Source organism: Aethalodelphis obliquidens, unplaced genomic scaffold, assembly GCF_003676395.1.
Source record: "Aethalodelphis obliquidens isolate GAN/ISIS:26980383/991018 unplaced genomic scaffold, ASM367639v1 scaffold81, whole genome shotgun sequence".
In the NCBI taxonomy this organism is placed as follows: Eukaryota; Metazoa; Chordata; class Mammalia; order Artiodactyla; family Delphinidae; genus Aethalodelphis; species Aethalodelphis obliquidens.
In genome coordinates, this window is record NW_020838025.1 from 3,178,481 (window position 1) to 3,196,402 (window position 17,922).

The 17,922-nt window shown below is 37.1% G+C and overlaps 1 protein-coding gene across 1 annotated transcript; it reads right to left on the bottom strand.

Moving 5' to 3' along the window:
* Nucleotides 1–221: 221 nt before the first annotated feature.
* Nucleotides 222–15,934, bottom strand: SUCNR1 (succinate receptor 1). Its single transcript, XM_027092799.1, has 2 exons — nt 14,401–15,934; nt 222–3,327 (listed from the first exon to the last, which is right to left on the bottom strand). The coding sequence occupies exons 1-2, from the start codon at nt 14,401–14,403 to the stop codon at nt 2,374–2,376; spliced, it is 957 nt and encodes a 318-aa protein (XP_026948600.1). The 5' UTR covers nt 14,404–15,934; the 3' UTR covers nt 222–2,373.
* Between the last annotated feature and the right edge of the window lie 1,988 nt (nt 15,935–17,922).

Consider the following 17,922-nt stretch of genomic DNA (forward strand, 5'->3'; position numbering starts at 1 on the left):
ACCCAGTAAAGAAAGTTCTAAATATAATGAAATGAAGTAGCTATCTTTGGCTGGAGGGTATAATTTGTGACAAAAGCAACGAGAGAGAATGTGCAAAGAATAGGTGGGTCCAGACTGAAAAATGCTGGACCGAGTAGTTTAGACATGATTCCGAAGATACTAGGGAGCCAATAAAAGACAAGATACAAAAATCCAACAGTATTTCCTTTGAAAACCACAAATGCAAAAGGATTTCCATTATTTATTGTTTGTGATTGTAATCACCTAGTACAAAAGGCAAATGGAGTGGCTCTTATAATTTCAGTGCAGGTCTCTTTAGTCTGTTAAGGATTAAGTTACCACGTGACAGATTTGAGCAAAACAAAAGATAAATGTGCTATAAAATTACTTAACATTTTGGTTAAAAGATATATGTAAGAGCTTATAGTTTCACAAAATATTTCACTGTACTATTAAAAAGAGTCTACCCCTGCCACTTCTTGGCATAGGTGTGAGGCAAATTGAATTTCATCTTTCCAAATGAAAACCAATGCATAAAATACAAATTGCAATTAAATTATATGTTGCTAAGCTTATCTGCTAATATTTTCAGGTAAGCAAATATTTCTTTCCTAAGACCCTTTCTGCAGCCTTTTCTGATGAAAAAATTCAGAAGATTAACTATCAAGCAGTTGTAAAATTACATTGACATTTTAAAAATATTAATAATAAAGACAAAGCATGAAAAAATATTTTAAAGCCTAATGTTAGGTAGGAAAACAAATCCTTTGTGGGTAATGTGTTTTTACAGTATTTCAATGGGAATATTTTGGGTTTTTGGAATGTCAGAATATAATATTACCAGAGTATCTCAAAACAGGAAGGACAATGGAATTTTATGTCTTTGCTCTCATAATGCTTATTTTATCCTTCACATTACAGCTAATGGCCTCAAGGAAAAGAGCATACACATGTAGCCATGCACACATTTTATTACATGCAATAAGTGAGTTATTATGTGATACTTTTTGACTTCAGATAGCTAATGCAGCACTCATTTTTTTCCCCTAAATTTGTTTTGTGGCATGGAATGGTGTCTAAGTAGCCCTCCTGAGATAATCTATATTGATATATACATAAATGTTCCATATATTCTGCAAGTTCATATAGTGCATTTTGTTTAGAACATTCCCTCCAATGGTCTTAGGTAATGTTCTATGGAAATGTCTCATTGAAGATGTGAGTCACTTTCTCAAGATAAAGTTGTCCTTGTAAATGATCCCATTGCTTACCAAAAAAAAAAAAAAGTGTGTGTGGGGAGGTGGAAAAACCGTGATTTTTTTTTCCTTCTGAAAGGGAAAATAACCCAACAAATTTTGGTCTTACCATTTCATTTCCTCTTACTTGCTGGTTTTATGTTATTAATATATTTTAAAGTTTACTACTTAATCAAGATCAGGAAGGCTAATGAACTTAATATATTTCCATGCACTGACAATCAAATTGTGATCATAAAATGCCAGATGGCACACTCATTATAAAAACAGTGTGCTCACTTTTGTTTTGTCTTGCTTTGGGTTTCCTGGTAGGTGCTTTGTTCTATGACTTTGGAATTTTGGCAGTTATCCTTGGTATCTCTCTCTAGCATTCGCATAAAATCATTTATACCCAAGTCTCCTGAGATCCAAGCTCAAATATGTCTCTCTCTTTATTAAACCATCTCATATTGCTCTCTTTATTAAACCAGCTCTTTTTATTTTATAGGATTCTTTTCACTAAAAACCATACAATAAAAAAGGGCTTAAAATTACAACTTGACCCCAATTCATGATCAATATAAAGAAATATAGGCATCCTTGAACTCGTTATATTGCTTTCTACTCATGTTGTTACTGTTTACTCTAAATATGCTCAAGAGCACTTCTAGCAACAATATTTAATAGCATATGACCAATCTTCTATTACTTGGTTCTCACACAAAGTTATAAGATTGTATGAATAACATACAGAATGGTGCCAACAAAATTGTCTTTTTTACAATCTGACCAGTGATTAAACACAGGCAACTTGCTGCTTCATCCAGCTTCTGTTCCTTGTACACTGATTGAGAAGGTCTTATAACACCTAGAATTTTGGACTTACGTGCTCAAACATTAGACGGTGCTAGTCCGACTCCTTTCAATGCTTAGGTCAAGAAACCAATGAATACTTCCCATCCTCTCCTTTTCACACACCCTGGGTCCAACATGCCTTTAAAACAGGGTCAAATCTGTGACCCTCTCTGATTTACGTCTGTGAGTTATCAAACGCTAACTGGCCTATAGCTGCTTGTGTAAAACAATCTGTTACACAAGCACCTCAGTTTTCCCTGAATGAAAATGTTAGTCCGTGAGCTCATCTTCTGAAGGATGTAAGGAACTTGAAGAGGTATCTCAGTTTATCCATCAGCATCTCCCTGAAATGATCTCCCATAAAGAAATAGAAGACAGGGTTGATGACACTGTTCAGAAAGGCCAACGGCCGAGTCACAATGTACAAGGAGTTGATGGTGGCCTTAGTGCATGGGGTCTGCTTCCAGATCCCCCAGCGTGAAGCAATCCTCACGTTTCGCATGATGTGATAGGGAGTAAAAAGCACGGAGAAGATCACAACTGCCATGATGACTAAGGTGAGAGGCTTCTCAAGGGGCAAAGCAGTAGAGAGCTGCCTGCTCCTATGCTTCAGGAAGACACCAATCTTGAAATAAAAGAAGCACATCACAAAAAGAGGAATGAGGAACCCCAAGAAGGTTAGACATATGCTGTAAATGAAGACGTTACTGGGGTCTCCAGAACTTGCATAATCAGTACAGTTGGTGTGTTTGGAAGCTACAACAGGATTTATAAGAGAAAGTATGGGCAGGAGCTCTAAGGTTACTAAACCCCAAATGGCCGAAGAGATTAAAACAGCAAACTTTTTCTTTTGTAGGAAGTGTTCCCGGAACGGATACTTCATGAGCATGTATCGATCAATGCTGATAAAAGTGAGGAAAAGAATGCTGGTGTAGAGGTTAGCATGAAGTACATATCGGTTGCTTATGCAGAGCACATCCCCATATGTCCATTTTCCCTGGGCATATTGTCTCATCAGCATGGGGAGGGTACACAAAAAAGCCAAGTCACAGATAGAGAGATTAAAGAGATAGATGTTACTGCTGTTCCAGTTCTTCAGGCAGAAGATGTAGCCAAAAACAACAGCAGTATTCCCAAGGATTCCTACAATAAACTCAAACCCATAAAAAATGGAAAGGTAGTACTTTTCCAGAGCAGCCTCCACTGCCTGCCAGTTTTCACAAGTTGCATTCCATGCCTAAAGAAGAGAGAGAGAAAATATAAGGATGAATCACTAGACTACGACTGAAGATAAAACTGCAGAACTTCAGCAGCATCAACATCATCATCAAATAACACTTAAAAGTTGAACTGCAGAGAGTTGGTTACGTTAGTAAGGAGTGCATATGTATACAAACATAATCATGTACATATATATCACTAATATATTATTTCAACAAATATTTATTGAGTTCCTTTGAACTATGTGCTAGACACGGGATCACAGCCATGAGTAAAACAAAGCTCCTCATCTCAAATAATTTATACTCTCGGGAAAAATCAGGAAATAAATAAGTGCATATCAGGTAATGATAAAGAGTATCAAACATAAAGAAAAGCACATGCAAAGGCGCAGACGTGGAAACATGCATAGAGGACTTGACAAACACAAGGAGGCCAAGAGAAAGTGCAGTGAAGTAAGTGAAGAGTCAAATTCAATGTGTGTCTTCAGGATTGACTGTGGTCCCTAGCATATCACAGTTGTTCAACAAATCCTCTGAGTTAAATTTAATTGAACCATAACCTAGAAGAGGAAACAGGAATTCTTATAACTCTAGTCTTGCAATATTAATAGCTTTGATTATGTTTTCATATTGACAAAGGATTATGCTTGTTGTTTTAAGTTTATAAAACACAACGCCAGTTTTTAAAAATTTTTTGCAACAAGACAACATATTTATTGACATATGCCCAGCACATCACAAATATTATCTCTAATTTTCAGAAGAATCCATTTATCTCAATCCCACTTCCATCCTACTAGACATGAGAACAACCTGGGTTGAAGAATTAAATTACTAATCACAGGTCACCAAATGCCAGAGCCAGAATTTGACCTTCAGCCTATTGCACCACACGCAGTGATCTTTCACTACATACTTCAGCATGCTTGTTATGGGATGGACTGTGCTCCCCACAAATTCCTATGATGAGGCCCCAAAGCCCAGTACCTCAGAATTTAACCATATTTGGAGCTGGACTTTAAAAGAAGTAATTAAGGTTACATGAGATCATATATATTTGTGTCCATATATGATGAGAAAGAGACGGCAGGGATGCATGCACATAGAGGAAAGGCCATGTGAGGACATAGTCAGAAGACAGCCATCTGCAAGCCAAAGAAAGAGGCCTCAAGAGAAACCAAACCCGCCGACACCTTGATCTCGGATTTCTACCCTCTAGAACTGTGAGAAAATAAGTTTCTGTTGTTTAAGCCACCCAGTCCAAAACATTTTGTTATGGCAGACCTAGCAACAAATATAGTGCTCAAAATAGTATTCTTAACATTTAATAGAATCTGTACAACTCCAATGTTAAAACATGATTTAAAAAATTTAAAATATGAAGCTGAAAATATTAGTAATAACAATACCAGTGGCCACTATTTACTGAAAACTTATAGTGTACTAGGCACTGTGCTCACCACTTTCCGAGGATGATCTCATTTAATACAGTGACATAAGGGACTGGGGATTGTTATTACTTTCACTTTATACACAAAGTCACTGAATCTTGAAAGGTCATACATTTAGTAATAGACCACAATCATAGCCCCTTCTGAATAGGGGCCATGAAAAGCAATCTGATTCATTCAAACTTCAAAAGTCTTGCTCATCTGCCACTTTCTCTCTTTAAAGAGGCAAGATTATTTGTGGTCGGATAGACTATTTAAAGAATTGAATTTCTTAAAAATGTACTGGATTGCCATTTTGAAATATTAAATCCTACTTATTTCTAGTAAGAAACAAGCAAGGTTGAAAATAAAATTTTCTAAAAATTTCCTATCAAATAGGCCTCGGAGTGTTAGTTGCAATCAAATGATTCTCTTAGTATAGTATTTTGGTAAATAGAGCAAAATAAGAACAAATGCATCTGAACTGCCTCTTCTGGGACGCATGCAAACATTGAGCAGAATTTTCTGTAATGAAGGCATCTGGAGAACTTTTATTGATTTTTGTCAAATTCAAATGTTTTATTTCAGTTGAAGATCACTGCTACTTTTTTTTTTTTTTGGCTGTGCCACGAGGCTTCTGGAATCTTAGTTCCTCAACCAGGGATTGATCCGAGCTCCCCTGAGGTGAAAGCACCGAGTCCTAACCACTGGACTGCTAGGGAGTTCCCAAGATCGCTGCTACTTTGAGAGTGTTTTATTTACAAAAATAATTCATGGAATTGTAGATATGATAAATGCAATATTTTGATAAGTTATTTTTAATCACTTACTTTAAAACATCCTAAATTCCTCTGAGATTCCTCTAAATTCCTCTCCTCAAGGCTTTCCATGGCAACCTGCCACAAAGTCCAACACTAGAAGAAGCTAGATCGGAACTTCCTCAGGCAGCAGACACATTGAACGATGCTGAAGAACCAAGCAAATTGGTTTCACTCTGTGTTTGACGTTATGTGATTCTACTGCTCTCTCACATTGCCCGCGACTTATTACATTTTTAATTGTCATACCTTTCCAATTTTTTTAAACCTCTGTCCTACTCATCATGGATGAGTTTTGCCTACAAATCCCTGAGACAGAGCCCGTCCACTGGCTGTCCACTCTCTGGTTCCTTCCTCCGTTACTGTCCTCTCCTCCTTCCTTTCTGTGACAACAGAGAATATCTATTCCTCTGGGCTTACTCCAGATCCAACTCATTCCCAAATTCTCAAGATTCCTACACGTTATCCGTCTTGTCTCTTTACTGTCTCTTCAGCTTCCCCACCTCAACTGCATCCTTTTGATCAGCATTTAGACAGTCTCATCTTGTCAGTCTTAAAAACAAGACATAGGAGACCTTCAAGATGGTGGAAGAGTAAGACGTAGTGATCACCTTCCTCCCCATAAATACATCAGAAATACGTCTACACGTGGAACACCTCCTACAGAACACCTACTGAACGCTGGCAGAAGACCTCAGACCTCCCAAAAGGCAAGAAACTCCCCACGTACCTGGATAGGGCAAAAGAAAAAAAGAATAAACAGAGACAAAAGAATAGGGACGGGACCTGCACCAGTGGGAGGGAGCTGTGAAGGAGGAAAGGTTTCCACGCACTAGAAGGCCCTTCGCGGGTGGAGACTGCGGGTGGCGGAGGGGGGAAGCTTCGGAGCTGTGGAAGAGAGCGCAGCAACAGTGGTGCAGAGGGCAAAGCGGAGAGATTCCCACACAGAGGATCGGTGCCGACCGGCACTCACCAGCCCGAGAAGCTTGTCTGCTCACCCGCCAGGGCGTGCGGGGCTGGGAGCTGAGGCTCGGGCTTCGGAGGTCGGATCCCAGGGATAGGACTGGGGTTGGCTGCATGAACACAGCCTGAAGGGGGCCAGTGCACCACGGCTAGCTGGGAGGGAGTCCGGGAAAAGGTCTGGAGCTGCCGAAGAGGCAAGAGACCATTGTTTTGGGGTGCGCGAGGAGAGGGCATTCAGAGCACCGCCTAAACAAGTTCCAGAGAAAGGTGCGAGCGGTGGCTATCAGCGCAGACCGCAGAGACGGGCATGAGATGCTAAGGCTTCTGCTGCCACCACCAAGAAGCCTGTGTGCGAGCACAGGTCACTATCCACACCTCCCCTCCGGGGAGCCTGTGCAGCCCACCACTGCCAGGGTCCCGGGATCCAGGGACAACTTCCGCAGGAGAACGCACGGTGAGCCTCAGGCTGCTGCAACGTCATGCAGGCCTCTGCCGCTGCAGGCCCGCCCCGCATCCGTGCCCTTCCCTCTGGGCATTAAATGCACCAACATTTGAATTATAGGGGTCCCAGAAGAAGAGGAGAAAAAGAAAGGGACTGAGAAAATATTTGAAGAGATTATAGTTGAAAACTTCCCTAGTATGGGAAAGGAAATAAGTCCAGGAAGCACAGAGAGTCTCATACAGGATAAATCCAAGGAGAAATACTCCAAGACACATATTAATCAAACTGTCAAAAATTACAAAGAAAACATATTAAAAGCAGCAAGGGAAAAACAACAAATAACACACAAGGGAATCCCCATAAGGTTAACAGCTGATCTTTCAGCAGAAACTCTGTAAGCCAGAAGGGAGTGGCAGGACATATTTAAAGTAATGAGAGGGAAAAATATACAACCAAAATTACTCTACCCACCAAGGATCTCATTCAGATTTGATGGAGAAATTAAAATCTTTACAGACAAACAAAAGCTAAGAGAATTCAGCATCACCAAACCAGCTTCACAACAAATGCTAAAGGAACTTCTCTAGGCAGGAAACACAAGAGAAGGAAAAGACCTACAATAACAAACCCAAAACAATTAAGAAAATGGTAATTGGAACATACACATTGATAATTACCTAAATGTAAATGGATTAAGCTCTACAACCAAAAGACATAGACTAGCTGAATGGATACAAAACCTAGACCCATATATATGCTGTCTACAAGAGACCCACTTCAGACCTAGGGACACATACAGACTGAAAGTGAAGGGCTTTTAAAAGATATTCCATGCAAATGGACATCAAAAGAAAGCTGGAGTAGCAATTCTCATATCAGGCTAAATAGACTTTAAAATAAAGACTATTACAAGAGACAGAGAAGGACACTACATAATGATCAAGGAATCAATCCAAGAAGATATAACAATGGTAAATATTTAGGCACTCAATAGGAGCACCTCAATACATAAGGCAAATGCTAACAGCCATAAAAGGGGAAATCGACAGTAACACAATCATAGTAGGGGACTTTAACACCCCACATTCACCAATGGACAGATCATCCAAAGTGAAAATAAATATGGAAACACAAGCTTTAAATGATATATTAAACAAGGTGGAGTTAATTGATAGTTATAGGACATTCCATCCAAAACAACAGAATACACTTTCTTCTCAGGTGTTCATGGACCATTTTCCAGGATAGATCATATCTTGGGTCACAAATCAAGCCTTGGTAAATTTAAGAAAATTGAAATCGTATCAAGTATCTTTTCCGACCACAACACCATGAGACGAGATTTCAATTACAGGAAAAAATCTGTAAAACATACAAACACATGGAGGCTAAACAATACACTACTTAATAACCAAGACATCACTGGAGAAATCAAAAAATACCTAGAAAAAAATGACAGTGAAAACAAGACAACCTAAAACCTACAGGATGCAGCAAAAGCAGTTCTAAGAGGGAAGTTTATGGCAGTACAATCCCACCTCAAGAAACAAGAAACATCTCAAATAAACAACCTAAATTTACACCTAAAGCAATTAGAGAAAGAAGAACAAAAAACCCCTAAGTTAGCAGAAGGAAAGAAATCATAAAGATCACATCAGAAATAAATGAAAAAGAAATGAAGGAAAAAATAGCAGTGATTAATAAATCTAAAAGCTGGTTTTTTGAGAAGATAAACAAAATTGATAAACCATTAGCCAGACTCATCAAGAAAAAAAGGGAGAAGACTCAAATCAATAAAATTAGATATGAAAAGAAGTAACAACTGACACTGCAGAAATACAAAGGATCATGAGAGATTACTACAAGCAACTATATGCCAATACAATCGACAACCTGGAAGAAATGGACAAATTCTTAGAAAAGCACAACCATCTGAGACTGAAGCAGAAAGAAATAGAAAATATAAACAGACCAGTCACAAGCACTGAAATTGCGACTGAGACTAAAAATCTTCCAACAAAAAAAAAGCTCAGGACCAGATGGCTTCACAGGCAAATTCTATTAAACATTTAGAGAAGAGCTAACACCTATCCTTCTCAAACTCTTCCAAAATATAGTAGAGGGAGGAACACTCCCAAACTCATTCTACGAGACCACCATCACCCTGATACCAAAACCAGACAAAGATGTCACAAAGAAAGAAAGCTACAGACCAATATCACTGATGAATATAGATGCAAAAATCCTCAATAAAATACTAGCAAACAGAATCCAGCAGCACATTAAAAGGATCATACACCATGATCAAGTGGGGTATATCCCAAGAATGTAAGGATTCTTCAATATAGGCAAATCAATCAATGTGATACACCATATTAATAAATTGAAGGAGAAAAACCATATGATAATCTCAATAGATGCAGAAAAATCTTTTGACAAAATTCAACACCATTTATGATAAAAACCCTCCAGAAAGTAGGCATAGAGGGAACTTACCTCAACATAATAAAGGGCATATATGACAAACCCACAGCCAACATCATTCTCAATGGGAAATACTGATACCATTTCCACTGAGATCAGGAACAAGACAAGGTTGCAGGACAGGAATAAAGACGCAGACGTAGAGAATGGACTTGAGGACACAGAGAGGAGAAAGGGTAAGCTGGGACGAAACGATAGAGTTGCACGGAATTCTATATACTACCAAATGTAAAACAGGTAGCTAGTGGGAAGCAGCTGCATAGCACAGGGAGATCAGCTCAGTGCTTTATGACCACCTGGGGTGGGATAGGGAGGGTGGGAGGGAGACGCAAGAGGGAGGAGATATGGGGATATATGTATATGTATAGCTGATTCTCGTTGTTATAAAGCAGAAACTAACACACCATTGTAAAGCAATTATACTCCAATAAAGAGCTTAATAAATAAATAAATATATAAATAAATAAAAAGATCATAAAAAGTGAAGCAAATTGTTTAGACTTGCTGAGACAGGCAACAGGGAACCACTAGGTGGTGATGAAAGTGGTATTTTAAGATTAGTCTGAGAGCAGAATGGATTAGTGGGGAGAGACCTCAGTCAGAGGCCATGTGGTGGCCGAATTTCTAGAAATGAGCTAGCAAGCCATGAAAAGATGTGGAGGAACCTTAAATGCATATTACCAAGTGAAAGAAGCCAATCTGTAAAGGTTATATTCTGTGATTCCAACTCTTTGACATTCTGGAAAACGTAAAACTATAAGGATAATAAAAAGATCAGGGGTTACCAGGGGTTTAGGGGGAGGGAGGGAAGGATGATTAGGTGGAGCACAAAGGATTTTTAGGGCAGTGAAGCTATTTTGTATGATGCTGGAATGGTGGATACTTGTCATTATGCATCATCCAAACCCAGAGAATGTACGACACAAAAAGTGATCTCTAATGTATATCTCTAATGGATCAGTATTGAACTCCTTCTTTATCTAGGCTCTGCCCAGATGATCTCATCCACTTTCTCTCTTTAATGACCATCCACATATCAACCTCTCAATGTTTATCCCAGCACAGACCTGTCTTATAAGCTCTACTGGTTTATACTTATTACCACGGATTGATCTCTCAGAAGTACCTCTACCTCCAGAAATCCTATATAAGCTCTCCAACTTCCTTCTCAGTCTTGCTGTACCTCCACCTAACTCAGTGAATGGCCACACCATTTACCCAGGTGGTCACCTCAGATATCCAAGCAACATCCTTGAAGTCATCTGTTGCTCACCTCCAATAACAACTAAACTATCCATGTCTCGTTGACTATAATGTCTGGATATTTCTCCAATTCACCACTATTGCTCCATCTCCTTCATCACCATTCTAATCCAGGCTACTATCATCTTGGACTATACCATATCCTTCCATGGTCTCCTCACATCTTCTCTGGCCCTCTTTTAATCTACCTTCAACATGATGGCTAAACAATCTTAAAAAAAACTACAATCAAAATTCCAATCATATTACTCTACTCAACCAAAACATTTCAATAATTTTTTACTGTCTAAGGAATAAAGTCCAAAATTTTTAATGAGACTTCAAGGCCTGCATGGTTTGGCTCCTGGACTCCACTTCAGCCTCACCTGGTATTATTCTCCTCCTTTCTCATCTTTCTTCCTGCTCTTTGAATGCACAGACAACTTTCCTAATGTTCAGTTCATTGAATTTTTCTCTGACATATTCCCCCTATGATCCTTGCTCCATCACATACTCTGTCTTACATCTACAGTTCTTTCAGACCTCAGTGTCAGTGTGGGTTTCCCAAGATAGGATCTCTGACTCCCTAGTCTAATTAGCACCCCCTCACCGCCACATTGTATACTTATCTTGCTCTTAGCATTTCTCACAACTTTATCTTACTCACAGTTTACCTTTTACACCTGGTACAGTGACTACCAGGTAAGTAGATGGTCTGTAAATGCTTGCTCAGTGGAAAGAGGAATATAAACACTTGACTGTTTACAAAACATCTTTATAAATGTTTCCTCCAAGGTCAGATAAGTAGTAAATCCACCAAATTAAGCTCCTTGCTCTATTTCCCTATAAAAGATGATGCTGCATATAGTATGACAAATATTCAAAACTGGCAACTGGAGTAGTGATAGCTGTGATTTAGACATATTGTTGTAGAAGGTAAAATTTGATATTTATATCTTCTAAGATCAATTTTTTAAATTAAAATTAACAAAAAAATTAGAAATTTACATCTGAAATTAATAAACCTTAGAAAGCTTAGGACATGTACCAAAGTATTAATACTTTTATCCCTAGTGATGAGATTCCAGATAATTTTTATTGTGTCCTTTCTCCTTTTGGTTTATCTGGACTTCCTATTTTTTTCTGCAGATCAGCATGTACAGTATTAAAAATTCTTAGGAATACAGCTGAAGGTCAATGGTCTTTTAAAAAATAATAATAGGCTTTAGTTTCTAGCTCACTGGTAATTTTTCAATATTATTTTTTACTCTATTCCCAGCAACTTCCCATTCCACCATTTCTGGAAGTTCTCCCTTCCTTGCCTTCTATGACATGGCAATCTCCTTGTCCTCCTTCCTCTCTCTGTAGACTCTTTTATGGTCTAATCCTTCTTTGCCCAAGTTGTAAATATTGGAGTTTCTCAAGGCTCAGTTCTAGGCAACTCTATTTTGGGAATACTCAAAACTCTGATGCACACACTCAAATGAATATTAAGACAATAGGAAGTCTCATTATGACAAGAAACTTACTTGTTTTATTTTCGTATTTCCTCCTTTTCTAGTCATAATTCTTATCTTTTTGCCTAGTCAGTTCTTAAATGTACTGACTTATGTCAGTAACTTATGTGTAGCCTAAAGCTTTGTCTGCCATAGAAGAAAAATACATCCATGAAGACTTGTATAACTAGAAGCCAGATTACCAATAGCTACCACTCGGGCAGGTAGGGGCCATGTTGATGCCACAGAGAATTCTTCTGCTTTTGAGCCATCCACTGGGATTGAGAGATTAAGGGAGGTAGCAGGGATAAAGAACACCACAACTAGAATAAGGGAAGTGAATGACTAACCATTGTCCTGCTTCGAGTGGTTGCTTCATTCATTTTTTGAAGAATAACTTTTAAAAACACCTGTTATTATGTAACACTCACTCAGAAAAAGCAGATAGGCAAAAAAAAAAAAAAAAAAAATCAAAAATTTCTATAACCAACCATTCTTAATATTTGGATACCCTCCTACACTTTGATATATACTTGAATTTATCTTTACAAAAATGATATTATACTCTTTATGATGTTTTATAATCTGCTTTTTTGATACATTTATTTCATTCTTAAAATAATTTTTCTAAGTCCAATATTAGTAATTTGTGGTTTTATAAAGGTAAGGTTGTCTAATATTTGCAAACCAATTTAACCTCACCAGGACCCACAGTTTTTAGATTTCAAATTGGATGATATTTGTAGCTGCATGTGTTTTTAGTGTGGCCATCACAATTCTACAAATTGATGAAGTAAGCTAGTCCTTTAACCAAAATTCCTGTTGAAGAGGAACTTCTCTCATGAAAAATTAATATTTCTCTCCTGCTTTGTAGTGGTTATATTTTTAATTTTTAGGAAATAGAAATCATAATAAATAGGTTATAGCTGATTTGGATTAATTATTTTTAACAGTTTTTTCCTTTAGATATTGGCAATTAAAGTGAATTCTTTAATTATATTTATAAAAATATATCCAAACCTGTTAGAGGTATTAAACTATAAATAATATTCAACTTACTTACATAAGCAGATCAGTAGTTCTCATTTTTAATTTAGGAATAATGTTTCTTTCACTTTAATTGTATTCAGCCTTTTAAAAATGAACATTTTTAAAACTTAACTTTAAAAATATGTTTGATAGTCTGTTAGCTTTTAAACTGCTTTTTCTTATAATCATCACAATTAAACAAAGAACATTTATAAAATTTTAATTCTTAACTACAAGTTTATATAGCAATGAGTAATTTATAAACAAATTAATTTTTCATTGATAAACTGAATGAAAATATTTACACTAAAAATATACAATCATTTAATATTGATGACTTCATTTTTAATATATTTTTATATATTCCAAAAATTACACCAGAAATCAAGATATTAAAAAGTGATAGTATGGTATCAACTTGTGTGTTAATGAAGTTCTTTAAAAGTACTTCACCAATTATTAAAAGTTCTGAAAGGTGTAATAGCAATAGTTTCTGCAATTTTCTTTTTTTCCTTGGTGAACTATATATATTCTTGAAAAATGTAATTTTTACAAACATAAATGCTAAATTTCATTTCTGGAATGTCTTAAAATTTCCTCTAACACATTATTTTCTGAACATGCAAATATTATAGACTAGATTCTTTCATCTGATTTAGAAACTTTAAATTACATTCTATAAGTAGTTATATGTATTTAAGTAAATCCAATTACTCTTTTTGTTGAAATATCAGTTACCAAGACATTAGTAAATAAAATTAATTTAATAAAATTAATTTAATAAAATTTATAAAATAAATTATAAAGTAAATTTAGTACTTAATAAAATAAATTTAGTATTTGGTAATAAAACAAATTTAGTATTAAATTTAATACAATAAATTTAATATTTATTAATAAAATAAAATTAATAAAATAAATTATTTTATTAAAATAATAAAATAAATTTAGTATTTGGCAATTAAAACAAGACAAAATTTGGTAAAAAATAAATGAGGAAACAACTATGACTTCCTTTCTTTTGCTGTTCTACATGTACTTACAAATGACAGTTCAGACAGTTCATTTAAACATTACTTAAAACCTTATTTGTTCACAGGACACTTTTAAAAGAAACCCTTAACTATTGGGAGGTCTAGCATTACTTTATATACCTGACAACATGAGTTGCATCAGAGCTTACCATTGTGTCAGAAGGCCCTGATCCCTTGACAGAAATTCTTTACCAGCCACTTGACACAGCTTCTGACCCAGTGCTGTGCTGCTGGCCGTAGTTAGTGCAGACTGATTTGCATATCATGCAGCCAAGATTAATAATTCAAAAGTCCAGGAGAAATTTCTTCAGTCAAGCCTCCAAGTCAGATGTTCATGTAAGCGAATTTCCTGAGAAGTTTAGACACAAAACAAATGACTCATTTCATGGGAAACACATTTCACATATAGGTTTTAAAAAGACTGCTGTTGAAATTATTCCATTCACTAGCAAAACAACAGAGAAACACTCATTATTTCCATGTTCATTTGCATATTTAAATAATAAGAAAAGGTAAAGCACTGTTTGTGTCGGGTTTACAATTGCTTCTCTTTTTTCTTCATTTTTCAAATTCGCAAATTTTGGCAAATTCTGTATTGGGCATATAATAGCTAAACAGCTGTTTTCAACAAATTTGAGGGAACTATAAAACTGAAATTTTGGAGGCAAAGCTGAATATATGCTGTCAGTGTACTATCAAAAGGGATACTAGAGCTTAAGGTATTTCCCATTTTATTTTCAGTGATTAAAAACAAGAGACATATAAAAAATACATCAGGTAGCTAGGGATTAGGGAGAGAGGTGGCAGTTAAGTAAGATAACCTCAATAGAAGACAATTTATGCATCCCAATCAATGCTCTGCATAACACCTAGAAACACATAACCACCACTTCAAACAGGAAACACACCTGGCTTTTTCTGAGGATTATATTAGATTTATACTCAAGTAAACACTCAGTCTGCTTGATTTGAAGCATTGGGATGATGCTGAAAAAGTTCCTAATTGTGCAGGCAGTAGTAATTTAATATGAATGCCATAAAAGTTGAATGTTCAATTGGCAGTGACAGACAGAAGCCCCAAAAGAAATTATTGCAGCCAGTCCTCCTAGCCAAGTATTTCCCTTTCTCTGATATACAAGAACTCAAAACTCAGAAACCTAAAAAATATATTTTATAAGTATACACACATATGTATTTATTTACCTATATTATATACTTAAAAGTATATATATACATGAAATACAAGTATACTCATAAATGCATATTTATATGAAATAATGTCTCTATAATTTGTTGAATTCTTGTGATGTGCCAGGTATTGCACTAAGCACCTTTATGTATTGAATACTTATAAAGATCCTCCGAGGTTGTTTATTATTTCTAAAATTTTCTCACTTTACAGATTAAAAAACACTGAGGCTCAGAGAGGTTAATTAACTTTCTCGAGATCACAGAATCAGTAAGGAGAGGGACCTGAGCTAAACCTATGTATTTTGATTCAAACCTGCTCTAATTCTTGATTGCCTCCAATACAGAATGACAATACTTTTGATGTACACCACAGATTGAATCAAAGATCAGAGATAAATGACAGAGGGCTTCCCTGGTGGCGCAGTGGTTGAGAATCCTCCTGCAGATGCAGGGGACACAGGTTCGTGCCCCGGTCCGGGAAGATCCCACGTGCCGCGGAGCGGCTGGGCCCGTGAGCCGTGGCCACTGAGCCTGCGCGTCCGGAGCCTGTGCCCCGCAATGGGAGAGGCGACAACTGTGAGAGGCCCACATACTGCAAAAAAAAAAAAAAAAAAAATTAATGACAACTGGGACTTCCCTGGTGGCACAGTGGTTCAGAATCCACCTGCCAATGCAGGGGACACAGGTTCGGGCCCTGGTCCTGGAAGATCCCACATGCCCGTGGAGCAATTAAGCCCGTGCACCACAACTACTGAGCCTGAGCTCTAGAGCCCTTGAGCCACAACTACTGAGCCCGCGTGCCACAACTACTGAAGCCTGAGCACCTAGAGCCCATGCTCTGCAACAAGAGAAGCCACCACAATGAGAAGCTTGCGCACCACAACAAAGGGTAGCCCCTGCTCGCCACAACTAGAAAAAGCCCGCACACAGCAACGAAGTCCCAATGGAGCCAAAAATAAATAAATAAATTTATTTTAAAAAAAATTAATGACAACTATTTTTCAGAAATGCAACTCATTTCTACCTTTAGAAGGAAGACTAAAAACTATTCTTTGTCTACAACTTTAAAAGTGCAAAAAGCAAAGCATTTGAATGACCAGTGCCAGCCTTACTAATTTTAAACAAATTAACATGGACCCCCAACCAAATGACCAAGATAAATGGATATAGTTTACAGGTTTCTGCCACCATTCTGATGGGAGGCAAGGGTGATTCCCTCTTTGTGGGATAGTGGGAGTTCCCCAGAACTTCCTCTTTCTTCTCCCCATATCCTGACCACTATCTCACTCTGGACCGCTAAGATGAAATCTGGTCTCTGCTTCTCCTTTCTCACAGCAGATCTGGTAGCCTTGCTTCCCTCCCAAGTCTTACTTCACCAACAGTCCCATTGCTTCAGGGAGCTCTCATTGCAAAAACTAGAGTAATTCTGAGACAGACTCAGTAAGAGGTCTCCAGTGCTTCTGTTCCATTACAAGGCCTTATTGGAGCCTACAATAGGATAGATGTGCTGGGCCAAGGCCAGGTACGGGGTTATGGGCCCTGCTTAGGCCCATGTCATGGGTGTACTACCTTTTAGTCACACAGGGTCTCATGCTCCACAGGACAACATACTTGATTTAATGCTCTACTGTCACATTCTAATTGGAATTCTTAATAACTTTTTAAAATAGGGTCCTCTAATTTTATTTTGCACTGGACTCTGCAAATTATGTAGCAGTCTTGCCTGTGAGAGTACAAACCTCCTAGGAAATATTTCTATTCAGCACTCAAAATTTCAATGGGGACAGTGTTTTGGCTTTTTCTTTTTTTTTTTTTTGGTTTTGGTCTTATTTTGTTTTGTTTTAGAAACAATGTGACATGTTGAAATTTACTGGTTGAGGAGAAATGAAACTTTGAAAGCAGTAAGTTTGCAGTATAATTTACTAAGAGGTAATACAGTGTACTGGTTAAGAGCACCAGCTCTGGAGACAAACTTCTTCCTTTCAGACCTTGGCTTCACCACTTACTAGCTCTCAGTTTTCTTATCTGTAAATCAGGCACTATAAGAGTGCCAGTTTCATGGAGTTGTTATGTAGATAGTAGAAGCACATAGTTTATACATATGTAGTATGGGGTATATACTAAGTGCTAAATAAATTCTGGCTATTACAGATATTTGTAATAAATGAGAAGACTTCCTCAGAATGATCATGTCAATCCAATGCCATCAATGTTAGAATATTTGCTGCACAGGAATATCTATTCCAAATGACCTTATAAAAGGAAGCTTGGTGAAAAAAGGTTAGTGAATTCTCACGTGGTTTTGCCTTTTACTCACTGTGCGCTCTGTGAAAATATAACAAAACTTGGTTTCCTTGTTTGGAAAGGGGGCATAATAATTCCTACCCCATAAAACTCATAATGTCCATAATATCAAATGAGATAATATATGAAAATGCAATGAGCTATGAATGCAAGAGCATATAAATATAATATAAACC